We start from the raw sequence: 27,082 nt of genomic DNA, 5'->3' as shown, positions 1-27,082 counted from the left end.
GTTATGAAAGGCAAAAATGGGGAGTATTTGATGAGTCAGTGATATTGATCAAACCGCTCTGTCAAATCCCTGCAGATCTGCTACACTTCACTCACAAAATGACCATTTGTTTTTCAATTACTCACCCGGTGTTACCTTGAATTCTTGAAGAAAACTTTCTCGCATGCCTCCACGGGGGAACGGAGAATCAGAAAATGGAGAAGTCTTGATAGGGCCTTGCTCAAGGGCAGCTCAGTGGTGGTAATAACAGAGGGGCAAGCGCTACTTCTACACTTTCCCCACCCAGATTTATCATGCCGGTCCGGGGGATTGAACCGATGATCTTCCGGTCACAAGCTCGGTTCTCTAACGGTCACAAGCTCGCTTCTCTAACCTAAAGGTTTCTAAAGGTAACCTAAAGGTTAGAGAACCACCACTGCCCCAAATGGTCATTTAGTGGGTGAAGTATTCCTTTAAGATACATACTGCCGTGTGTGACCACAGCTGATTGTACACCGCTGTTTTGTCTCATGTAACCCGGTCCTTGTTGTCATCTTTTAGGGCTCAGCGCTCTGCCCTTTGACCCGACGTCCAGCGGCGACCCTCTCCACTTCAACAGCTCCAACGGGCCGCTGGTGACAGAGTGTCCTTCCCTGGAAAACACCGCTGAAAACGGCAAGAAGAGGAAAAGACCCAGTCTGCCTCCAGGTATTGACAATACAGTAAAGTCACAACACTAAAGAATAAAGAAACCTGTCCTCTCTGTTTTTTTTCGATAATGCTCATATACTGTTATGTGTTGTGCTACACGGAGCCCGGCCTGGAATTACAGTGGCTCACTTTGTCTGGTTGGATGTTTCCTGATGGAATGTAATTTAAATGCTACCAGCATCAAATAACTGCTGGTGAGAGATAAACTATAATCCTGTTATTTTGAGGCAGTCTGAAAGAAATAGCCTTGTTTGGTCTTTGCCGTTTTTTGATTAGCTTGCTGTAGCCCGCGGCTCTGCTTGTCTGGACTGTTTGGAGGTCACACGGCTAAAACCAGGAAGCTGCACGGCGGAGATTTCACATCCGCCTGCCTCTCGCCATGCCAACAGTCCCGCCAATCAAAAAGCCCTCAGCTTCCTCACGCACACTGACCTGTTATGTACAAAACACTGTGATGTCTTTGTGTGCACATGGATAGTCCTGTGAGTGTGTGTGCAGATGCTCATCCAGTGAGCCTAATTTTAATCAGGGCCAGTGTGCTGTCTAATTAAAGAAGGACTTCCTAATGAATTGCATTATGAGCAGTAGAAAGAAGAGGGCCCTTAAGACAGAGAGGTGTTGCTCTATGTTTTCATCTGTCGGGGTGACACTAATTGGTCTGGATTTACAATCTGGCAGAGATACACTGGGCCTCCAAATTAACTAATATCAGTACTTGCAGGGCAGAGCTAACTCACTGGTGGTGCTCATAGTCAAACACGGCCGGTGGAACCTCGCACTAGCCGGATAACATAAACGGTTATTTTTCTCCTGCCAACGACAGTCGCCAGCAGTTCCATCAAAGATGTGTGTGCTTTGTGCTGTTATAGATTTAATTCCCAGAGGTAGAGATAAGATGGTCCACCTGGAGAGAATCTGCACATGACCCATCTTTCTTTCAGTCTCACCACTGGCTAGTGTTACCAATTATGTAAGGTAGATAGTGTTTCTCCCCAGTCAACAACAGTGTTGGCCTTGAGCGCGCCATCTCCTTAAATCTAAAACAAACACAGATTTACTATTTTAGGCAGCTGAGATTGCTTTTCAATTCAAAAATATATCTTGTTTCTCCATAATGACAGTAAAGAGCTAATAAATATATAATAGCTACTATGTATTGCAACACTTTCTAGGGTGTACTGTGACCCGACCCAATGTATGCTGGGAAACAATACTTTGGTCAATGCAAGGGGATCATGGCTCGAGACTAACGGCGTCCCGTCGTTCCAGGACGAAGAAAGTTTCCCTGATAATACTACATTGTGAACAACAAATCGGCAGGAGGTAGAGCAAGTTGACGTTAGCTGTTAGCAGCTGGTGGGAAGCACAGTCCTACTTGGCTAACCGCTAACATCCAGAGATTGCATTGAGATACATTATGATGCGTTCAAGTAAGTAAATATAAGTTGTGGACTGCCGTTTTGAAGCCTCAAGTTTGGCATTTTGGCCGTCACCATCTTGGTTTTTGGCTATCGACATCTTGTTTTTTTGCAACCAGACGTGACCCGAGAGGGTGGAGTTAAGAACATCCGAACGCTGAATAAGACGTTTCTAGGTGACCAAAATGTTACAAAAATGTTACAACTCAACCTATGAACTGAAACACAGACAACTCCCAGACTGGACAACGCCGTGGTCGCGACCTGCCAATCACAAGATAGCCACGTCCTTAAGCAACATCCCCTGCTTTATGGTCTATTTGACTCTAAATGTGACCATAATTTACTAAATGAACATCATGCTGTATTGAAGAAGACTTAAAACTAGCGATTGAGACCATAAACTCATGTTTACAATGTTTACTGAGGGAATAAATCAAGTGAGAAGTAGGCTCATTTTCTTCTATACAATCAGACTTGTTTGCACCCAGAGGAGTCGCCCCCTGCTGGCTGTTAGAAAGATTGCAAGTTTAAGGCACTTCCTCATTGGCTTCACTTTTCAGGTTGCCCACTAGTTGCAACCTGTTTAATTCTGTGACGTGTAAATGTCCACGTATTAAACCTGCAGAGGTGTACAAATCTTGACATTACTGAAAAATTTACGGTGAGTGAAATATGTGGAAATATGTTTTTTCCAGTCTTCAGCTCCTCTTTGTCTTTTACCATTTTTTGTGTGTTGGACTTCAACCACTTGTCTCTCGGATTAGCGGCTGCTTCCTTCCATCCAGGTGTTGCTATTTTCTTTTGTCACACTCTGATAATACAACCAAGGATGCCTTAAGATGAGTTAACTCAGCCTCTTCTCAGTTTTTACATTTTTTACTTTGTTGTTTAAGTGTCCTCTCCTTCCCACAGTCTTTCTCTGCTTTGGTCAGAAATATGAATTTTAGGAGACGTACACCTGCCGCAACAAATAAATCCAGTGAAATAACTAAAAGAACAGGTGCAGCAGGCACATTTATAAAAGCGACCTTTGTGACAACAGCTTCAATGGGTATAAAAAGCGAGAGTCCCAGAGTTACAGTGCGGTATGACTCACCACAATTTGTGCATAAAGGAAAACAGATGAGCTTAGCATGGTTTTCACATTTTATTTTTCCTTTTTATAGACACTATCTTGTTATTTATTAACCGCAGTGTCCTTTGGATGAGTTCACTCAAGAGCTGTCTGCTCTACTGACTGACTCAAAACCACAAACAGACAGCTAGAAATAAATGAAGTCCATTTTGTATATAGTCAGTGAAAAAATGTGTGAGTGTGGTCTGCTCAGATTAAAGCCTGTCAGAAAGCCTTAAGATCAAAGCTTTCGTGGAGTGCAAATCTGATCTGTCACTGGAAAAGCCACCCAGTTTTTTTTCCTTCCATCCAAGAGATACAGTAGAGAGAAAAGTCACTCATCCATTATTTTTCCTCTCCGTCAGTTAGTCAAGTTATGAACACTTTTATAATAAAGGTGCCAATAAAGCAGGAGAAGTGCACAACAATCATTATGACACCTCTCGCTGCGGTTCCTCTGTATTTACTCACAGTTTTGAGGAAAAACAACAGGAAACTTTAAAGGTGCTCTATACGATATCCAGAGCATTCATTTTGCAGGAATTAGCTGTTGTCTATGTAAAGATATAGAGGAGTAATGTCTACCTGAGCAGAGAATGAAGTCGCTCTCCCTCTGTGTGTGTTGTTATCCGAGCTTCTCTGTGTTTTGTTGACGTAGCCGGGCCGGCCGCACACGCTTTTAGTTCATGTTCATGCAGATGAGCGTGCCCCACTGGCTAGCTTATGGCAGCCGCTCTGCACTGCTTTCATACGGCGGTTACAGATGATAACGGCATCCCGACCGACGGTGCCGTTGCGGAAGCGCAGCACCCATCCTCTGGTTCCCCCCACCCCAGGTTAACACTGTTAGCACTGCGAGCTGCCGGCTCAGCCGTCGCCGTGTGGAGGCATTAGAAATGCTCCCAATCTCGTATTCGGCATTTTTAATATGAAGCACATTTGGTTTACTGATATTGGAGTGTGCAATATAAATAAGAAATGCCTTGCCTGCAAAAATAGAAAATAAGAGCGATAACCAAACCAAACCATCATCCTTTGGCAAATATAGTGCATTACTTTTCAGTTTGATTTTCATACATTATGTGCTCATGCTGTACTCTACTAGCCTGTTAACCTGATTCATTCGGTTGGTAGCAAAGAGCTGCTGCCTGATTTGGACGCAGAAATGTCTGAGACATCTAACATAAAAAATCTGTGTATATAACTGTGCTATTTTGCTCACACTGTTATAAGGCTGCGACTATCACTCATTTTAGAATCAAATATTCTGTCAATTAATCAAGGAATTTATAATGTAGGATTCAGCTGTGATTCTGCTGTTCCTCAGAACAGCCTCATGGAGCCTCTAGCACGGCTGTAGACGCTTGTATTGTTTAAAAAGGAAGAACAAATGAGGAAAGTCAAGTAGGCCAGATCTCACTTGGTGTTATTTATAATGATGAAAGTAATTAAATAATGAATAATAATAAAAACATGTGGCTCAAGTGCTGCTTAATTGGTGCAAGCTCTGTTGGTGAGTGTTTTTTCCAGTGGCTTTAGGCATATGAATGTATTTGCATGCCACTGCTGTTACGATTTGGAGAGCAGGCAGCAGGGGAAGGAGCCAAACGCAGCCAAAAGCAGGCTGACTGGTGCAGTTAAATGATTTATTAAATGAAGGCTTAAACACTGAGAGTCCAAGATGCAAACAGGTAGGCCGAGAAGCAAACAACACTCCGTACAGCAACGAAAAACAAACCGACAAAGACCAAAGGAACTGATAGTATAAACAGTGACTGACTAATGGGGAGGTGGGAACTGGTGACTGCAGGGCTAACGAGAGATCGGTGAAACTAATCAGGACGGGGTAGACCGTCAAAACTGCTGGGAAAACACACAAATGCAGGAAGTGAAGTGATCTGAAACGAGAGGAGAGGTGAGCAATAAAGTAAAACAAGAAAAACTAAACATGAATGATCGACAGGAAACAAACTAACAAACTGCAAGCACTAAATTATTATTGCAAGTTAGACAGTGTGCGGGAGTCTATTTTTATCTATTCGTCCCCCTCCTACGTACCTGTCTCATGACATTCTTCCTTTCTGACATGAAACAAACAAAACATAACCAAAGGGCAGGGCAGATTATGACAACTGTAATTCTTATACACAGCATGACACCCCTTGTTGTGCTTAAAGATACCACTTACCACTGGCAGGTGTCTTTTAAAACGGGTATGTTGGGTCCTATCCTTGTAGGCGAGCTTGCAGGGCTTGCCTTATCTCAGTGGTTCTCAAACTTTTTCTGTCATTCCCCCCTTTTGGAGGACGAAAACATTTCCGACGTCAAAACACGAGTTCCGCATGACATTTCAGCCCCCGGTCATGGGCGCATCACACACTTGAGAACTACTGCTGCTACCTGAAGCTTTGTTTATACTCGCGCATGCACCGTGGCTCCGGCCTCCTATTCTCCTAAACGCCAGAGGGCATACAAACTATATATTCTGTGAAGAAACAAGAAGTCAATGAGTGTTACTGGCAAAACACCACAGACCAAACTCCTCACTGCCGGGGAGGAATTGTAATGAACTGTAAACTCATATTCATGGACATATTTAATCACCGTTATACAATCCCTGTAAAGAAAGGAATATATTTGTTATAATGAAACGAAGGTTGAAAGGTTTCATATCCTGTAAACAATTTATTTTGGATGGCAAAATGTTAACTCACATGTAGATTTCTAAGATCTTCTGCTCTAAAAAACGAATTGGCCATCTTTCTAATTCATTATTTTACTACTTAGTTTACATTACTTGCTTTTTTCTTATTGTGGCAGTCATGTCTGAAAAGCCCCCGTGCACGCAGCGTGCGCCTAGTTACAAAAATTCAAAGGTGCTCAACCAAACGCTGCAGCACGCTTTACGCACCTACGTGATGATGTAATGTTTGGCTGCTAGGGCTGTCCTGAATACCATTTTTTTTGTGCTTCGAAGCTTTGGTGAGAAATATTCAAAGGTATTCGAAGCTTTGCAGCACGGTGCAGCAGGCAGACATGTTCTTCTGTCTGTCTGTCTGTCTCCATCTCCCCAGTTTTAGTGCCGCTGTTGTAGACACACATGCACCTCTACACACAACAAACAGCGATATCCAGCTGACAATATTATTAATAATGAATGTTGAAGTTGAATAATGAATAATGTTTACGGGATTATTCCTTATGTCATGGGCTATTTTGGGATTTATACTTTAGTATTACATACTTTATACAAAAAAAGCCGAAGCATTCGATAATTGATTTAGAGGTAGGTTACCATGGCAACAGTCGAAGCTGCCGCGCTAGTCCTGTGCTAGTGCTGTCGTGCGGCAGCGCATGTTTAATGGTTTGTGGTGTTTTTACTGCCCGATTCTGCTTTTTTCTCTTTTTCATTTTCTCTTTTCTCCATTTTCAACTTGGAAGGTCAATACACAGCATCGGTTCTTGGTGTGACAGTGATAAATGTATATGGACTTGTTTGCCATATAATACTTTCATGGATGAAACAAGGCTTTGAAGCACAACATTTGATTTGAGGATTTTTATGATTTGAATAACTCCAGTTTCTTGAGTAATTGTTTCAGCCCTATACTGAAACATGTAGCCACATGTTGTTGCAGAGCATGTAGAGCCTGTGTAGAGAACACGTGTTTAGCTTGAAAGCTAATAATAGCCCAACTAACAACTGAATCCTACGGAGCATTGTTCCATCAGGCTAATGAGTAGTGCCCGGTAATGGCAGATCAATGATTACAGATGATTAGTGTTTCCCTGAGCCGGCTATGACTCCACTGTCTATCAGCTGTAGCTGCTCGCTAACTTGAAGTCACTCCCTGAAGGACGGGTAGCTAAATGATGGAGGTCTGCAACAGCTGGAGCTGTGGATTTACTGGCTTAGAGGGTGTGATTCTGTCTGGCTCCGGGTCGTTTTCCAGCTTCAGTCAGGTCCTCCGGCCCTCTGAGGACAACTGATGGAGCACCGACTCATTAGCAGCCATGTGGATTTAGTCTCGTTAAGGGACCCTAATGGATAGATTTATCTCATTACATTTGGCACTTCATTAGATACACATACTGTGGGACAAAGGCATGTGGTCCTGTCGAAACATGGACACAACACACACACACACCACATGATGTACTTGTATTTTTCACAAACTGTCATTCATTGAGCCAGTGTAATTACCCTGACCAATGTACTCAGAGACTGCATTTATGATCTAACACTGTGGGACAAACATCCTGTTAGGAAAAATTGAGACAGACATGTAGTTTATGAACTTTCTCAAGCCTGACAGGTCCAACAGTTCTCCCCACACCAGGGGGTGTTCAGTTGTCATTTGATCTGAACATCAACATGTTAATATGCTCACAATGGCAATGCTAACATGCTGATATTTAGCAAGTATTAGGTTTACCATGTTCATCATATTTACTGTCTCATCTATTCATGTTAGCATTAGTATTAGCATTAGTATTGGCAAAAATCTATTGATACAATACGTATCATGATACTTTGGTTACGATTCAATATATTGCGATATATTGTGATACTGTAAGCAAGGCGATATATTATATTTTTAAATAAAATTTCAAGAAAACTGTCATAGTATAAAGAACACACCACCATATGCATAAAATCCAACAACAGAGCACTACTTTGAGAGAGCACATACACTGAGATGGTACATCTATTTCAAATTAAATAAAGTATTGACTGAGGTAATCTTTGCATGTAAACTATTAATTAAAAATCAAGTGTTTTTGAGAATCACAGTATCACAGAACATAATATCACGGTACTTGATATTTTCCAATATTTCCAATATTTTCTTACACCCCCTAGATAGCATCCTAATATTCGCTAATTAGCACCAAAAACAAAGTAACACTGAGGATGATGGGAATATCATTCGTTTTTCAGGTATTTGGTCATAAACCAAGGTATTGCACGAATGGAGATTTTGACCTGATTATGGCACTAAGGTTAAAAGGTCACCAAACTTACTACAATACATCCTGAGGGTACCATGAATGGCTGTACCAAATTGCATGCCAATCCATCCAATAGTTGTCAAGACATTTCAATTTTAATTTCAGTTTCACCACCAAGTGACCGACCAATATTGCCATCCTAGAGCCACGCCGCTAGTGAGGCTTAAAATGTATCAAGCTATGTTTTAAAAGTATTGAATATATATGAATTCTATGTTACGCAGTATATGTCAGGGCTTAACTTCAAGGTTGAAATCAATCCAACCCTATAGGTGTTAATTAACAGACTGCAGGTAGTACGGACTGCAGTAATGAGATCATATGTAGCTGAGTGGAGACACATGTCCACAAACTCAGTAGGTGTATATCCTATATAGTATAAATAAGAGTATAAGAATAAGAAAATATTTTGAATTTGAATATTTAATAGCTGGAACGTGACTAACGAAGGTACCATGCGTGCTTTAATAAAAAGCCTTGCGTCATTGGGTTGGTGACTCAAACACATTCATCATCTTTTCAGCTGCAAACTCTTTGTGGTTCAATTATACAGAAGTTATACACTTTTCATTATTCACTCTTGCACTTCTCCTCACCAGCGTCTCTTTTCAAGCAGTGCATAACAAAGACCGCCTCAGGGCCTCCGTCCAAACTGCTGGAGTTATCCAGTTTTTTTTATATTGGTATCAGCATTTCACAGCAGTCCGGGATGGTCTTCTCTTTGCGGTTCTGTTGCGATTAAACAAAAAGCAGAATGAGCAGTTATAAAGCTGCTGGTGTGTTGGAGGAGCGTGAGTTCACTCATTGAGTGGATCAATAGCAGTTACATGTGATGTGCTCTTGGTTAGCTTCACAGGACTAGACTAGACTGCACTAGAAGCAGTACAGTGCACACTCCAGGACTGTGCCTTTAATTAGACAGGAACCTGAGACTGGTGAAACTGTCTTTGTTGACAAGCCCCCTTCATAAAGAGCCTGTTTCCATGACAGTATTACACTGGAGCACATTTGAAATACACTAGAGCGACTATATTTAAACCACAGATGAGGCTAGTGCAGCAGTTTATTCAGCCTGCATGATTAAGCAAAAAAAAAATCTACTTTCAGCCTTGTGTGGTAAAGAAGAAAAAATATATTAATAAAATAAAAATGCAGTCTCACATTAGCCTTTGTAAGAGCCACTGTAAGAAAGGATTTTGAGGAAGGTTGACCTGAACTGTTCAATATTGCAGAAAAATTTCATCAAACACAGGTTCAAGGTCACTGTGTACTAAAATAATATTTGAATATTGAGATAAAATAAAAAAGTAAAAGAAATTGCTGTAAGATGGAACTTCAATTCTGACTGATTTATTAGGTGAATAGTACAAAGATCAAACCCCTATTACCATGAGCAGTGATGGAAGTTAACTACTGTGAATACATGTACTCCATTACTGTATTGTAGTTATGATAATTGTACTTGAGTATTTAAATTGTATGCTACTTCATACTTTTTAGGGCTGTCAATCGTTTAAAATACTTAATCACGATTAATTGCACATTTTGTTATCTGTTCAAAATGAACCTTAAAGGGAGATTTTGTAGTGTTTAATACTTTTATCAACATGGGAATGGACGAATATGATGTTTTATGCAAATGTATGTATATATTTATTATCAGAAATCAATTAACAACACAAAACAATGACAAATATTGTCCAGAAACCCTCACAGGTACTGCATTTAGCATAAAAAATATGCTCAAATCATAACATGGCAAACTGAAACCCCACTGGCAACAACAGCAGTCAGTGTGTCAGTGCGCTGACTTGACTATGACTTGCCCCCAAACTGCATGTGATTATCATAAAGTGGGCATGTCTGTAAAGGGGAGACTCGTGGGTACCCATAGAACCCATTTTCATTCACATATCTTGAGGTCAGAGGTCAAGGGACCCCTTTGAAAATGGCCATGCCAGTTTTTCCTCGCCAAAATTCAGCGTAACTTTGGACGCTATTCAGCCTCCTTCATGACACGCTAGAATGACATGGTTGGTACCAATGGATTCCTCAGGTTTTGTAGTTTCATATGATACCAGTATCGTCACTCTAGCTTTAATACTGAGTCCGCTACAACCTAAGAATGTGTTACTGTGGCGTTAACTTTGACAGCCCTAATACTTTTACTCCGCTGCATTTATTCCACAGATATAGTTACCAGTTTACTTTACTTTTTTCATACAAAACATGTGATCAGTAAATAAAATCTGATGCATTGTTATAGATTACAGCACCAAACGGAGTATAAAGTAGTTAATAGTAGTTTCACTTTCACCAGCTACACCCTGAAGAGGCTGCTTACACAGTAACCCATCAATAATAATGATCCAATACCATCATCTAATATTATAACTCTGAGCTCTGAGAGGATCCGTTGTGCTGCATAATGACTACTTTAGGTACTTTAAATACATTTAACTGTTAATATTTAGATACTTTTACTTAAAGTGACATTTTGGATTCACTTTTTTAGATTTTCACAGGTTAGTACTTCTACTTTTACTAAAGTAAAATATCTAAATACTTCTTCCAACACTGACCGTTAGCAGTAAAACAAAGCTGTGTTTGCATAACATTAACCCGAGATGTATTCATACAACACCTTCACATTTCTATTCCCATTTTGCAGATAACCTGTGTTCACTTGAGACATGGCATGCAATTATCTGTGTCAAATCATTAAAAGCTCATTCCCCCTGTTTGTGAAAGGCAGAATTAACATTATTTTTCAAACCACAGTGGGAGAGAAATGAAAATGGATTATTTTGCGAGTCGTGGCTACAAAATTGCTAAGTGTATGTTGTGTGAATCTGAGGCTGTCAAGAGAACCTCTAATTTGTGTTTATATTCCTCAAAGTGACAGATGCACTCTAATTGCATATTGAAGTAAATCAGCATTCAGTGTCTTTATCTGTTGGCAGGATTTCTTGGATTGTTGTGGGTGTTCTTTCAAGTGTACGGTCCGGATGAAAAAAAAATCAAGATTACTGTTTGCAACTTCCTAAATCAACTTTATTATAATTGTTACCCCTCATTACATTTCAGTCAAACATCACATAGTGAACATCTCTATATTCATCACACTTTAGGTCTGCATTTTCATCAACAAATTCATATTTTTTACAACTAATTAAAAGAATGAAATGTCAAAAACAGAGAATGACCATCACAAATTCTCAGACTTCAAAGTGACGTCTTCAAAAATGATTTGTTTTGTCCGAGCAACAGAGCAAAAGTCAAATGACTTGAATCTACGGTGATATATAACAGAGAACATATGAGAATTGTTGATTAATTTTCAGTTTATTATCAAATTAATTCATTGACTAATCATTTCCGTAACAATACAGACAGTTAATTCACTTCTATATAACGTGTACATACAGTGCACTGCTGTTTTTTAACACCTTGAAACTCCAATTTTGGTGATTTCCCCCCCCCCCTTTTTGTTAACCTGTATTTTCAGATTGCATGGTCCTCTTTGATTAGACATTGTTATTTATCTCCTTCACTCAATACCAAAAATGTATGATCATCAAAGAAAAACGGGTGATTGTTAATAACAGACATCATGGAGATTCAGTACAAGATTTTTATCCAGCAGCTCCACACTCATTTTCCCAGTATGTGGTCTCTCAGCTCTGAAATCTTAATGAAACAACAATTCAGTTGGCCAATCTGACCGACTCTCCTAAAGCTCCTCAGCTACTTTATGTCCAGATAAGATTGTTATTATTATTAGATTATTATTATTAACAACCTCATTTAAGAGACAACAAGCATCGTGACAAAAAATAAAAGAAGTCCAGCAAATGAAATAACATAATACTTTGTCCGGCCCCTCTATCAGCAGCACGACATCATTCGTCTGTGACTTCCAAAACCGTTACAGATTGCTGTTAAATCAGTAACTATGTGACAACACTATGGTTAAATACATCACCCACAAAATGACCATTTGTGTATCAATTACTCACCCTGTGTTACCTTGAAATCTTGACTAAAACTTAGTTTTCCTCACATGCCTCCACTGTGAACAGAGAATAAAAAATCTGAGAGAAGTCTTGATAAATTAAATAAAAGTAAATCGTGACCGTGTTTAACAACAGCAAAATTATATCACAACAACCGTTTACAAACTCTCACACGACTCATGCAGTATAATCCAAGGCTCATTTATCCAGTCGTATGCTCACTACTTCCCAAACACATGCATTTATGCTAAAACCTTAATTTTTATTTTTTTTTACTAAACACTTTTGCATAAACAGTCTCACGCTGGTGCAGGCACGCTACTTGTCCATGTGAATCTGAAATTATGTTTTCCGTGGAGGCATGCAAGAAGTTTTCTTCAAGAATTCAAGGTATCACTGGGTGGTTTTAGGCACAAAAACAACTTGGTTAGGTTTGGGGAAACACTATGTTCAGGTTAGAATGAGTACTTTATGAAAGTTAGGGTACCTTCGTTGTCATGGTTACAATAATAAACATGTGGTTAAACTTCGGGAATGATCGTGGTCACGCTTTTTAAAAATCAGTCATCCTTCTTTTGCTCCTATGACCTCTAGAGGGCTTTGACACTTAACATACGGCGATTTGACTGATGCAGTTGTTCTTCTTGGGAGAACAGTGTCAAAAAAAAAACTAAACATCTACACTACTCTAAAAACACAAACAGAAATAAATGTTACCCACCGGCAAACAAACAGACTTTAATTGGCTTTGCTCAATAAACAGTTGCTTAAAGTCTCTCCTAACCAGACAGATTGGCTTTGTTTGAACTTGGAAAGCAGGTTTGACTGATTTTAATTAGAGGAAATGGCGTTATGTGCCAGTCAGGCTCCAGTGTTGTGACTGATGCATTCAATAACTACACTTTAACTGAATAACATTAATTGATGGAGAAAATAATTCTCATCCGGAGCCACATTAGAAGAACAGATTAATTTCTTTGAATAATTTCTGTGCTGATTTATTTTCCATTGCTGGTTGTGTAACAGGGGGAGGGGGGGGGGGGGCACCTCGGGATACGCTGTCCTGAGGTGCATCCCATGTCGTGTTTACCGTGTTCACGAGAAGAGTCCATATGAACGCCCCCTCTTGTCGTATTCACGACCTCGTAGGTGGAAAGTTTCTTAACGCTCCGATTTTACAAGATGTGACGTGTTTGTTGACGTTGTCAGAAATGGCGGAGGCCATGGAAGTTCATTTTTCGGTGCATAAAAAGTGAATATATTGTAATTTTAGTCGTATATTGTTTTTCTTCATAATTTTATACTAGGTCTGAGGATTCTCAGCAGCCTCATCTTCTTCCTCTGTCATTATGCCTTTGCATTTGTTAACACAAAGTTGTTTTATCGGCACTAATTTCTTTAACGCATTAACGCAATCGTTCTTTTGGAGGTTGTAGAGGGCTCAGTTTTAAAGCTAAAGGCACCAACCATGTCATACTAGCTTGTCATGAAGGAGGTTAAATAACGCTCCAAACGTACGCTAAATTTTGGTGAGGAAAAACTGGCATGGCCATTTTCAAAGGGGTCCCTTGACCTTTGACCTCAGGATATGTGAATGATAATGGGCTCTATGGGTACCCACAAGTCTCCCCTTTATAGACATGCCCACTTTATGATAATCACATGCAGTTTGGGGCAAGTCATAGTGAAGTCAACACACTGACACACTGACAGCTGTTGTTGCCTGTTGGGCTGCAGTTTGCCATGTTATGATTTGAGCATATTTCTGTGAGGGTTTCTGGACAATATTGGTCATTGTTTTGTGTTGTTAATTGATTTCTAATAATAAATATATACATACATTTGCATAAAGCAAGCATATTTGTACACTCCCATGTTGATAAGAGTATTAAACACTTGACAAATCTCCCATTAAGGTACATTTTGAACAGATACAATTTTGTAATATATATTATATATATATATATATTAATTTGCGATTAATCACGATTAACTATTTAAATTGATTGACAGCCCTAGTATCAATCCCATCCATCATGTCATAAGTAAACAGTTCTGATATGTGGCACAAAGCAAGTGCTATAAAATATTTGTAAATTCTATGTCACTCATTGTTGGTATGTTGGCAGGCAAGACTAGCTTTAAAATATCAAAATGAATGGCCAGCTCATAAAGATTTCTTTTTCGAACACAGAGAGATGTATGACTGTAGTGTAGTGACACTGTGTGCGTGTGTGTGTGTATTGAATGTCCTGATGGCTGCATGTGGAGATCTACAGCCGTCTGTGTGACAGGCGACACACACTGACACGCAGCTCTGACACTGATGGATGGGAGAAACAGAATGACACACCGGAGCTTCACAGATAAAAATCATTTCAGCGCTCTACTATTGTGATCTCTCTCCGAGTCCCTCGCCCCGTCTCTTTGTCTTTCACAAATCCAGAAAAAAACAAAACTCAGCTGTTGTGTGTGACAGGCGTGATGATCAAGGGGGCTGAGTTTTTGTCGCCGTCGTTAGCGCAGGGGCTGAAGAACGGAAAGAGCTTCTCGGTGAACTTGCATCCGGTGAAGGAGAAGATGCAAGCCCTGGTGTCGGCGTCGTAGAAGGAAACTTGAGCCGCCTCGTAATCAACAAACACCCCGACCTTCTGAGGCATCTCCCTCACGCGGAGGTTAACGGCAGGGCCGGCGTTGGCTGTCAACTCATTCCCCTTTCTCAGCCAAATAGTCCAGTATCCATTCGTGGGGCTCAATCTTATATCGCCATTCCTGTTGATGGACTGGTTTGCCACTCCTAAATCCCAGTTTGTTTTGTCTTTAACCTGGACCTCGTAGTAGAATTTTCCCCAGGTGAAACCCTCCTTTGCAAGGACGTTAAGGACTTGTTCAAACCGCTCTGGTTTGTGTGGGAGATTCTTCTTTTTATCTCCATACGTGACTTGTTTCCCATCCGAAGAAACGTTGAGAAGAGGGTTCGCCGTGTCGGGATCCAGAGTCACATCCACAGCGTGCCGCCGCATTTCTTTCAAGTCGGGATCACACAGCATCCTTATTTCTCTCATCACTGTTGTAATCATCGCGGCCACGGCGTCCTGCTCGGTGAACATATCACTGTTAAGAGTCACATGGGACCAGTCCTTAACCTGGGGCTGAGTGAAGGTGAGAGTCAGGAATTTCTCAAGGAAAACCAAGGCGTCGTTGGTGAGTGTGACCTGATAAAGCTGCCCCTTTTTTTGCTTTATTTGCATAATTTCTCCCTCCAGTTCTTTAATGAAGTCTTGTCTCTCTGTTTCAATGTTTTTATGCTTCGTCTCAATTACCTCAGTCAGCTCTGCTTGGCTCCTCTTAATGTAGTCCGCCACAGCAGTCATCGCGTGCTCGCTGAATGACAGGCCCTTCGCCACATTATTTCTGCTGGCCTCCACTGAGTCTTGGATCTCACGGATTTTCTGCTGACGCGCCTGGATCATCTGATCCGAGCCTTTCTTTTCTATTCCCAGCTGGGTCTTCCTCATTTCGGCCTCCTCCTCCAGACTCACTATCTCGTGGGTTTTATGGTCACCGTCTTTACAGGACTCGCACGCGAACATCTGATCCACCCTGCAAAACAGCTCCAAAGGCTCGTCGTGCGTCTTGCACATCCTACTCTCCAGGTTCTCCGCCGGGTGGATCAGCTTGTGTTTTTTCATGGCTGGGATCCTCTGGTGAGGCTCCAGATGTGTCGCACAGAAAGACATGAAGCACACTAAGCAGGACTTGACGGCTGCGAGCTTCGCCCCTGGGCACCGATCACAGAGCACGTCTCCATTTCCTACTTTTTCAGGGGAACCGCAATCTTTCTGCGCTCTTTCTTGAGCAGATTTCTTGACCTTCTCGGCCATCTCAGCAATGAAAGTGTTAACCCGAAGCATTGGCCTGTTGATGTATTTCTCGTTGCACAGCGGACATTGGAGTACAGTGTTCTTAGTGTCCCAGTGGTCTGTGATGCAGCCAAGACAGAAGTTGTGCCCACAGGAAATCGACACGGGTTTAGTGAACACATCCAGACAGATGGAACAAAGAAAATTATCCTCAGCAGTCATACTACTAGCAGCAGAAGCCATGTCTAGAAAACACAAGGTGAAATAATGAAAGAAAGTTAGAGTCAATCCAGATTTATAGTTGTCTGTGTTTGAAATCACTGAAATAAACTCACTAAAGACAAGACTATAAACATGTCAAATTGCAACTTTACCTGGTGCGTGTCGGTTTTTCTAAATCTCTCAGAACTGTAAAAGAAAGTAAAAACATGCCATGCGTCTCTTATCCTCCTTTTAGTTTCTCTTTCAGCAGTGACGTCAGAGTGCCAGTCCCCTCCCATCTCCTCATCTAACTGGAACAAGTTAACCCATTACAGGCTGCAATCCACTAGTGACCCAGGCTTAGAGAGCTTTTTTGTCTTCCTGATCCATTAGAGCTTAGTTAGAGATATGAAATGTGTCCCCAATCTTGACTTCAAAGTCTTGTACACAGCTATAAGAGCTTCTTTCAGGTGTGCATTATTCATATTGCTCTTTGCACTCATTTACTTCCTCGTTGATGTATTCACAATGTTAGTGCTTCAAAAAAAAGTCCCCTTTCATGTACAGTATTATGCACAAATGAAATGAGAAATATGTGACAGCACAACATGCTAAATTCAAAATGGGTTTGAGAGCATGCATGTGTGTGTGTGCATTTGCATTATATGAGAGTGCTTAGCGATGGCATCTGCATAATAAACTGTAAATACTCTCGTCCTGGGCACTCTGCTCTGAGGAAACAAGGCTTTGAACACAATAGCTTCTCTGCATCCTTGAAGGGCTTTGTGACAGATGAAATAATCCGTGTACGTCAGGGTTCTGTGCAGCATTCATGTATGATTGAATGTATTTCTATGGGTTTATCCACAAACAGAGCTTTGCAGGAATAAAGATGTGAGCATATAGAAATGGGCTGATGGTTGATAAAATAAAATAAAATAGATGTGAATGATATATTATACTTAACTTGTCAATAACAAATTAATTAGTGTCATTGCAGTTTGGTTCGTCAGTTACACTGGATATTAGGGCTGGGACGACACACCTCACTCCTGATTCAATACTATCACGATACCTGGGTGCCGATTCGATATGCATTGAGATTTTAAAGTATTGTGATTCTATATTATAATTTATTGCGATTTTTGTTAACTTTTTTAACACTAGACTATGGGAAAAAGTTGAATCATGCACTTCTAGGGACTTTTACTTTGGAAAATATCTAAATGAATACAGTAATAATGTTTGATTTTCAGCCTGTATGTAGTCAGAGATGTCCTGAAGTCAAATATATCAATCAAGAATAAAGACTCTCACAAATTAGTGGTATTTTATTTTTAGTTTATAAGGGACATGTAATGTTTTATACTTCTGATGAATATAATCCAATCAATCTTATTTCCATAAATGTATTTTGTATATACAGTTCCTTTGTTAGCACCTTACTTTGAAAACCGGACATAGTGACACGTGTATACTTCCTCTAACTTTGACAAGTCCGTCAAAGGGAATGGGACTTTGAAATCCAATCATACGGCACTAAGATATATATTTGCTCAGCATTTTGAATTATGTATATGTACAGTTTATGTGCTCAGAAAGAAAAAGCTCCCCGATATGACGTTCTCATCTGAAAATGACAGGCTACCTCCGATCAGAGCTCTCTCGAGCCACATCTTATCCGAGCCTCACCTCAACGTCTTGTCTGCCATAAAACATTCAAATGACATTTGGATCAGATGGGGATTCCCTTTGATCTGGAGCTCCAGGACCCGAGCCTTTCTTCTCATCGTCACGATCCGCTGATAGGTTCATGGACGGATGAGAGCGAGTCGGGGCTTTTCTCCTCCCATCTCACTTCTTTCCTTTTTTCAACCAGAGCTTCTACCCCCTCTTCGTCTCTGTTCTCTGACCCATTCAGCTCTCACTTGTAGCTGCTCCTCTCCTCTCACCTTGAATACATGAATATGAGATTAGAGGAGCTCAAAGTGCAGGAGGACACAGACCTCCCTCTATTAGCCTCCTGGTAGGTGTCTGCTCAGCTTTAAACTGAGTGTGATTCTACAGTAAAGCGTGGTCTCTGTAGCACATCTTATAGCCCAAGAGATAAACTGTGGTGGACTACAGGCTAAACTGGGTCATTAGATAACATCACCATCACCATTATCAACAAAACAACATTATTATGATGACAATAAGGTTCTCACCTCCTTGATTAAAGGTGCCCTGGGGAGTTTACTTGTAAAGGAACAAAATGTTCCCAGTCAGTGTTACTCACCATAACTCATTGTGTGTATCAAAGTTATAATAGTTGTGAATATTCAGTTAATTTTAATTTAATTTTAGTTCAGTGTCTGTGGTTCAATGTCACGAAAGTTGACGGAAATTCATTCCTTTTTTCGGTAGTGATATATTACAGCTAAAAAAAAAAAACTGAAATTAATTTACGATCATCTTTACTTTATTTTGTTTTACTTTTTACCTTGGCAATATCGTTTCAGTTGAGTTTTAGTTTTTCTTTAAGGGGATAGTTTTTATTTAGTTTCAGTTTACTAGAAACATGGATGGATGGATTTTAGTTTTATTTTCAGTTTTAAGTAAGTGATAATGTACAACGAGCCGGTCATTGTTGTGAAATAAACTCTGACGCAAAGCGGAGGGGTCTTGCATCGCCCTGAAGGGGATTATTTCACAACAATGACCCGCTAGCTGTACATTATCCCTCTTATTACATGGCTACTTGCTAAAGAAATCAATTTAACACAAAAGCAGTCGGCCAGAGTCTGACATCAGAACTGCGCCCATAGCAACGGTCTGTTATACATAGCAACGGTTTGCTATAAAGAAATAACAGACCGCAGAACGCCGTGTTTGACCAATCAGAATCTAGTATTCAACAAAGCAATGTAATAATTTACTATAATAACTCTGGTTTGTATCCTTGAGGTCTAACAAACAGTGAGTGCATTTCTTTCCACATTAAACTTTTGTAATTGGACTTTTAAGGAATTTTAAATCCAGCACTGTTTACATTTGTGTTTACTTGCCAGCAGCCTTCCTCTTCTCTGCCTTTGCTGGTGCATTGCTCCACATGCTATATCTTGGCGTGTTACTGCCACCTGTTAATCAGTGGAACAGTGTGAAACCATTGGTAAGACTGTGTATATCACGTCAGCCGTGTGCGTGCTTGAAGGAGCATCCTCGTGCGTGTGCTTGAGATGAACAAAACAAAGACCAACACATAGAAAAACAGCTGCATACTATAAGCCCAAAACTCCACGGGGAACCATTAAAGAGAATCCTTAAGGTTCTGCTTCAAGTATATTTTAATACAAGAGTCACCTGCCATATGTTCATTAAAAGAGTTTCCATACTGCTTGTGAAGTGATAACTTTGTAGAGCGACTAATGGAAACCACAAAATCCTTGTCCTGTGCAAAAATGCAGTAGTTGTTTTAAATATATATAATATAAGGCTTCAGCAAGTAGCCACATCGTTGTGTGTCAGTTTATTGCCGGTGTTTTTTTTATGGCAACACGTGACTGCCGGTCATATCCCTCCACAGCTCGCCAAGGAACAACGTATCCGCATACAACGGTCTGTATGATATCTTGCAATAAGTTATTCTTAATTTTTCTCGCATTTACGAATATACAGCAACACGTGTCCGCTCGTTACATGCATAAAGTCTTCTTAATAAACTTCAGTCTTCACAGGAAACAACTTGGTTAGGTTTAGGCAACAAAACTACTTAGTAAGGTTTAGGAACAATTTTTGGTTTGTGTTAAAATAACTACGGAAGTGGCGTAACTTAAGTACAGCATTTACATGGAAAATTGATCAGCGAGTTTCCTGGGTGAATGTCCTGTGTTTTTGGACCCACCCCGACCTCCTCCCTACACGGCGTTTGCCGCTCTTTATACTTCCTGGGTCACGATGACATGGATTACATAAGAATTAATTTCGTGGGATATATAAGAATTACAGTGCATTACTTTTCATAGATATACAGTAGCTATGAACATTTTGTACTAAAATGTAAAATGTAAGTTTGAAAGATATCAACTCGATTTGGCCGATTCAGGCTGCTGAAACTTTGTATTATTTTTGGTTAAAATTCAGAATGCATTTTTGCACGACAAAAAGGAAAGACTGTAAATTTTGTCTCCCATTCTTACAGTCTACTTGGGCAGCAAAAATACCACTACACTGCTAGTATCACAAGAGGAATGATTACAGCAATCAATAACTATATTCTAGTCCAAAACAGACAATTTACTAATGTGCAAGTCAAGGAAAAGCAGACAATTCTCACATTTGAGAAGCTGGAACCAGAGAAAGTTTGACACTATTGCTTGAAAAATAACTTAAACATTATATTGTTAATCAAAAAAGTTGCAGAAATATGTTTTTGTCGATAGACTAATGGAGTTAAGTTAGTGTGCTTCCAACCTTGTGGCAACATTTTCTGCCAAATCTTTCCTGTTTCAACTTGTCAACACGCCCATGTGGCAGGGAAGTCCATAAAGAAATCATTTTCCCAGTTTTGTTGTGGAAGAACTTGACTGGCCTCCACAGAAATTAATACATTTTTTATTTGTTGTTCTGGTTAATACTCTAGCTTACTTAAAAATGTGTTTCCCTATTGGCAATAGTGTTGTCATGTGTGGAAGCATTTCAACGGCGTAGATGCATTTCAACAAATTATGTGTTAGTTCTTAATTTTTTGAGTGACAGCCCTAATTGGCAACAATGATGTTTTTGAATCCAAAAGCAATGAATCGCACATATTAAAATTCAGTCATAATAACATCACTCTATTTAAGAAATACTCACACAACCATAGGAGGGTAGAAATATATACGCTGCCAGATTTTGCCTGTGGGCTGTATGTATGGCAGCCATGCTCTACAGTGTTGTGAGGGAGGAAGAGGAGACTCGCCTCCATCATTCTAGTTTGTTTACTACTTGGTCAGAGGGGTTGTGTTATTTCCAACCCCCAGACGCTACAGTTCTGGAGGGAAGATAAATAATTAGTCATGAGATGAGTTTCTCCCTTCATCCATCAGCCCGGGGAACATGGCTGCCAAAGTGAAGCCAAATGAGAGTCCTCTCCCTCCAGTGTTTTTGTTCCCCAGACACTCATCTCTAGATTTCCCTCCTTGATAGGATGACTTTGAAACGCTCAAAAGCTCGCGAGGAAGTCTCCATCTTTGTCAGGGCGTTCGCGGATTAAAAGCAGGTTGTTTTTTTTCCCGCTGTTTTTGTTTAAAGCAGTGCTTTTAGCGTCGGAAAAGACGGAGCAGAGATATTACTTCACCTTTCATCGAAAGTTGCCTGGCAGAGTAGAAACACTGAACCTGAGTTGCAAGTCAATTCAAAGTACATCTTGTTTGAAGTGTTTAAAATATTCAACTGTAACACTAAATCGGCAGTTTGGAGGATGATTTTTAGGCTTTGTGAAGTCGTATGAGGAGGAATGGATGAGACGCTAGCAGTTGAGAATTTATTAAGCGACATATTGGAAACCAAAATATAAAATGAATACTGAATTCCCACCTGATTGACACCGCAAAAGAGCCTGACGGTGGAGGAATATATTCAGTGTCTGGGGAATGTTTTAATATGTCAAAGTGTGAGAAAAGTCTTTGAGAGCTGAATGTTTTGTGAATTGTATCGGTGTTACTCCGCTGCATAGAAATCAAACCGGACATTTCTTGAACCCTGAGTGGTGCCTGGAGATTTGAAGGATCAGAAAGCTTATTTCCAAATGTAAAGGCTGTTGTTATCGACGCTCTTATTCATTAGGCGTGTGGCGACTGTTGGATTTCTACCACTATCTGAGATCCTCCAAACACCAGAGGAGTTAGTTTCTCTGATAGGCTGCCTCAACTATTGAATTATTCATTTGTGCTATTTGCCAGACTCGGTGTCCGTGACTGAAAATTCGAGGATTGAATGAATGAAGACTCAATGAGGGGAAATATATTTTTGATGTTACAGAGGTCAAAGCTCCTGTGAGTTTGCTGGTTGCCGAGCCGTAGAAAGCCAAAACAGCACATTTTGTTCCCCATCATTCCCATCGTTAAACTGAGTTTTTGCATAAACTCTGACTTGCCTATTAAATGATGTGCATAATGTGAATGTTGCCTTCTGTGAAGGTAGCACTTGTTTAACTCCCCAGGGGATATGGTATAGACCTTTTCCATTGCCTTTCTGTTGCTAGGGCAACAGTTTTGGTCCAAGTTGACTTCCTGTCAGCTCCTGCATTAACAAATGGTGCCTTCAAATGGGGTCTTGTTTACTATATTCACGAGAAGAGTCCATATGAACGCCCCCGTCTTGTGGTATTCGCGACCTCGTAAGTGGAACGTTTCTGAAAGCCCTGAGTTCACAAGTTGTGACGTGTTTGTTGAAGTTGAAATTTTAGTCGTATATTGTTTTTCTTCATACATTTATAATAGGTCTGAGTGGGTGTCTTATGAACAAGTTAACTTCAGGACTTCACCTTTGGTCCATTTGTCCGTGTTTTCTTCCATTTTTTTTTTTTTGTGTTTTGTGTTGTCTGTTGTTTACACGACTAACAGGTTTTTAAAAATGGTGCCGTATTGGATCATGAGTTCGACCAAATCGCCGTACACTGCGTCGACCACGTCACTCATGGTTCCTTTTGTGCTGGGAAATGACCTACTCTGAAATAGGAGTCCCTCAGAACGCTGAGCTACGATTGTTCCTACTTCTTGCGGTACGAACACAATAAAAAATCTTACTATGAAACACTTCCTCCGGTCAGAAAACACTTCTTATGTCGTCTGATGTATGAAAAGGTCTTTCGTAAACTATTTGCCCTAACAGGCTTGAGGAATTCACAGGAAATGATGCATGTCCAACCTCACATTTTTTATTTTTATGTAATAGATTACGGTCTCGCCGTTCAAAGACCAGGATCAAAAAACTGTGGTTAAAATAGATAGTAGCAGTTTTGGCTTCTCTGTCTCATTCTCATCGCTTCTCTGCTTTCACCTTAGCGAGCTACTACTTGATTTCCCATTTCAAACCGGGCGCTCCTCTCCTCATTTTGCAGCACTCGCCTCTGAAACCCGCTCTTTCTGTCCTCTCTTTTTTTTTTGAGTCACTCACCCCGACTTCAGCCACATTTAATGACTGGGAGCTGCAGCCTTTCCTCAGCTGTCACAGAGGGGCTTTTAACGAGGTCCTGCACTCCTTTTGCTCTTTCCTCCTCATTCTACCATGCTCATGCCACTTTCCTCTCTTTCCCCCCCTGTAATTTGGCCTTCTCTGAGGGTAAAGTGTACAGGTGGCGGACTAAAGTAGGGGTAGAGATGGGAAGTGGTTAGTGCCTTTTATTAAATAGGAGCCTTCTCACTTCTCAGACACCTTTTACCTTGGTAAAGACAGATTGTTCCCAATTGTTATTGGCCTGACGTACGATTGTTATATTCATTCATAAATAAAAAATCAGTATAAGTCTCTCAAATACCACGTGTGCTTTATTAAATTCAAATCAAATTAATTATTAATCAGCTAGTCGAGCTGGTTAATAAATAATTTGATTGCCACAAAATATATCTACAACAATATTGATAACCAATGCATTGTTTCAGTCATTTTGCAAGGAAATATAACAAAAATGTAAAGGTTCCAGCTTTCAAAATGTGAATAGTTGTTGATTTCCTTTGTTTTCAATGATAGTGAACTGTATGTCTTTGGGTTTTGGACCTTTTTCAAATGTTTCTGGACATCTGAATATGTCAACTTGCATTCTGGGAACTTGTAACAGGCATTTTTTTTAGGATTTTGTACATTAGATTGAGATAATAATCAGCAGATTAATCAACAATGAAAATGATCATGGGTTGCAGCAATAATGTCCTTTATGAATGGATGCGTTGAATGTCTATAACTGAGGTATATCTCAGTTAATAGGGGCAGGAATGAGTGCATGTGTTTGTGTGTGTTTGCAGATGAATGGAGATCTGATGTCCTTGGGCTTATATTTGTATTCATAACGAACAAGGAAATTAAAGCCAACTAAATCACCTCAGGCTCCGTGCATTTCAATTATAGACAGTATAAAAGAGTTATTGATCCATAGCTGAGGAGACACACAGAGAGGCAGAGAGATTTTTAAATACTCATCAGTCGTCACACTCCTATAAGGTCTGGCAAATCTGTGCTTTAATAGATTTTTTAGGAGGAGGCAAGAGCCAACGAGCTCCAGCAGACAAGTTAAACAGTTCAAAGTATTGGTGTGTTAGTCTGAAATACATTCCCTTGTGTATTCCCCTGTACTGTTTCTCTAGTAATCTATATACATCGTACAGCGTTCTCCTAGAAAGCCCCAGTGGGTTTCTGGCGTTCCATCATCTTTAAACTGCGGTAAAGAGCAGGGAGGGGTGGCTGCTCAGGTTCATTCAGTGTTCCACCTGACCATGATTAATGTGAGAAAGGCCCGGTTCACACCCAAACCACAGAGCTTCCCCATCTCACCCCTTCCCTCCACCTTCAGCCCCTCTCTAAAATGGGATCCAATATGTTCAGCCAGCCATGCAGCACAGAAGCTCCAGAGGTCAACTAGCCATCTCCCAGATGTCCTGCAGGACCCTGTAGTTCCATGGATAGATTTCTGAACGGGCCTACCGAGCACAGGCTTAGGGGCAGGGGACAGTCAGGGGAGGGCCAGAGCCTCAGTTTGAAGTGACTTTTAATATTTCTTATTAGAAATGAACAACCACAAAGGGACACAAAAAGACTATTAAGGGATGCAAAACAACTCAAAACAGGCATGACAACTCCGAAGATGCAAAACAACCATAAAGAGACGCAAAACAACCAGAGTCGCAACGACTACAAAGGGACTCTAAACGAACACAAAATAGTTAAAAAAAAAAACCAACTTCACTGCAAAGAGACACAAAATGGCTACAAAGAGGCTCAACTTGACCACAAAGAGACACAAAATAGCTACAGAGACACAACTTGACTACAAAGAGACACAAAATGGCTACAAAGAGGCACAGCTTGACCACAAAGAGATACAACTTGACTACAAAGAGACAGGTAATGGCTACTAAGATACACAACTTGACTACAAAAAGACACAAAATGGCTACAGAGACACAACTTGACTACAACAAGACACAAAACGACCACAAAGAGATGCAAAATGACTACAAAAACACACAAGATACAAAATGAGGCAAACCAACCAGTGAGATTTCAAAGAGATGCAAAACGATCACAAAGAGACACGAAACAACCACAAAGACTCAAAACAACTACAGAGAGACACAAAACGACCACAAAGAGACACAGAGTGACTTCCTAGAGAAACTAAACAATGCAGCTGCATCGTTTGTAGTCGTTTTGTGTCTTCAATCTGGGTGTCTTGCTCTTATGCAGGACGGGTGGTGGGGTCTTTAACATGTCTGTGCCCAGGAGCCCATTGTCCCCTAATCCATCCTCGTCTAGTTCCTCCTTTCATTGTTTCTTTCTCGGTCTCTTTGTGTGCTTCTGTTTTCCTTTCTATATACTATCTTCCCTCCGTGCCATCTGTCTCCCCTCTGTGTCTGCTGTAACGCTACAGACGGTGTTTGTGAAATATGGGGGGAGATCACAGAGGATTTCTATCTATCTGACCCCGGCGTGCCCTTCATCTTCCTCTCACAGCTTGATCTATCATACACAAGTGCTTTTTATTGTTGTTTGGCAGCCGGCTCTTGGCCCATGGCTCTACTTGTCTCCCTCCGCCCCTTTCATTATTACTGTGAGCCTCAGTCTGTTGGGAATAAGCCAACATATTTGCATTTCCTCCTCTGTTATGTCTTTTGTCGTCGCCTGTAAAGCCACGCTCAACCTCACAGCCCGTATTCTTTCTGATAATGTGATAAAGGAGCTCTATGATCAGGTAAAGGGTATGCAGAAAGAAAGGTCTGTCATAAAATATATTGTTTAAGACATTACAATCTTTAATATTTATTGTCTTAAGTGACTTTCAGTAGACAAAAAAAAACACCATGCAGAGGAAGTATTTCGATGCTGATGTTTTAGAGGTCTGGTGGATTTAATTCAAAGACACTTCGCCTGTTCCTTGATGCCTATTTTGGCTGTTTTTAAACCTTTAGAAGAACAGACATCCACTGTGAGGAGAAAATGTAATTTAATGACGAACTTCTCAATATGACAGGATTTAATTCTTCCAAAACAAGCATCTCCTCCCTCTCTGACAACTTTTAGACTTCTTTTTAAAAGCTTCCTCATCTTGTTGCAGTACTGAACATAATGTACACAAAATAATTTTCCATCATTTATTGGCTTACTTCATCATTTTTATTTTTCCACGCAGGTCCCTGGTTCGATCGTTTTAGAGATAAACGTATTTGCAACAGATTACATTGTTAAACATTGTAATGCAGAAGCCAGTAATGTTGTTATAATTAGCACCTAAAGTATCTACTGAATGTGAGTTTATTCATTTAGTAGAAATTGATCTCAGAGGGAAAACAATGAGAGATTTTAATTTGGCCCGGTTCCCTGGCCTGGCTGGATTAACACCCTACAATAACAAGTGAATTAAAGTCAACTAATGTACATTGTCCTGCATGTACAGCGAGAGAAAATGGTCAAAGTGTACAGTCGTCTGTTCGGCTGATCTAATCTCTTGGGCAGTTTGGCAGTGACGACGAGTCTTGTCTCTTTGAAGTGTCAGTTCATATATTTTATGAGGGCCGCGGGGTAGCGTTG

The 27,082-nt window shown here is 40.4% G+C and overlaps 2 protein-coding genes across 2 annotated transcripts in view; one reads left to right on the top strand and one right to left on the bottom strand.

Moving 5' to 3' along the window:
- The window catches only part of LOC141775702 (ecto-NOX disulfide-thiol exchanger 2-like), a 201,217-nt gene that overhangs the window by 53,476 nt on the left and 120,659 nt on the right, over nucleotides 1-27,082 (top strand). Inside the window, exon 2 of the mRNA XM_074649300.1 lies at nucleotides 541-687. Within this exon, the coding sequence (XP_074505401.1) occupies nucleotides 541-687 (147 nt within the window). The remainder of the gene's footprint in view (nucleotides 1-540; nucleotides 688-27,082) is intronic.
- Nucleotides 11,718-16,617, bottom strand: LOC141775700 (E3 ubiquitin-protein ligase TRIM21-like). The gene is made up of 2 exons (XM_074649296.1): nucleotides 16,492-16,617; nucleotides 11,718-16,362 (listed from the first exon to the last, which is right to left on the bottom strand). Exon 2 carries the CDS (start codon nucleotides 16,358-16,360, stop codon nucleotides 14,714-14,716), a length of 1,647 nt encoding a protein of 548 aa, XP_074505397.1. The 5' UTR covers nucleotides 16,361-16,362; nucleotides 16,492-16,617; the 3' UTR covers nucleotides 11,718-14,713.

The sequence above is a fragment of the Sebastes fasciatus genome, chromosome 10, assembly GCF_043250625.1.
Source record: "Sebastes fasciatus isolate fSebFas1 chromosome 10, fSebFas1.pri, whole genome shotgun sequence".
Taxonomy (NCBI): domain Eukaryota; kingdom Metazoa; phylum Chordata; class Actinopteri; order Perciformes; family Sebastidae; genus Sebastes; species Sebastes fasciatus.
Note: the sequence above shows the minus strand (reverse complement) of the source record. Positions and strands in the feature narration are given on the sequence as shown.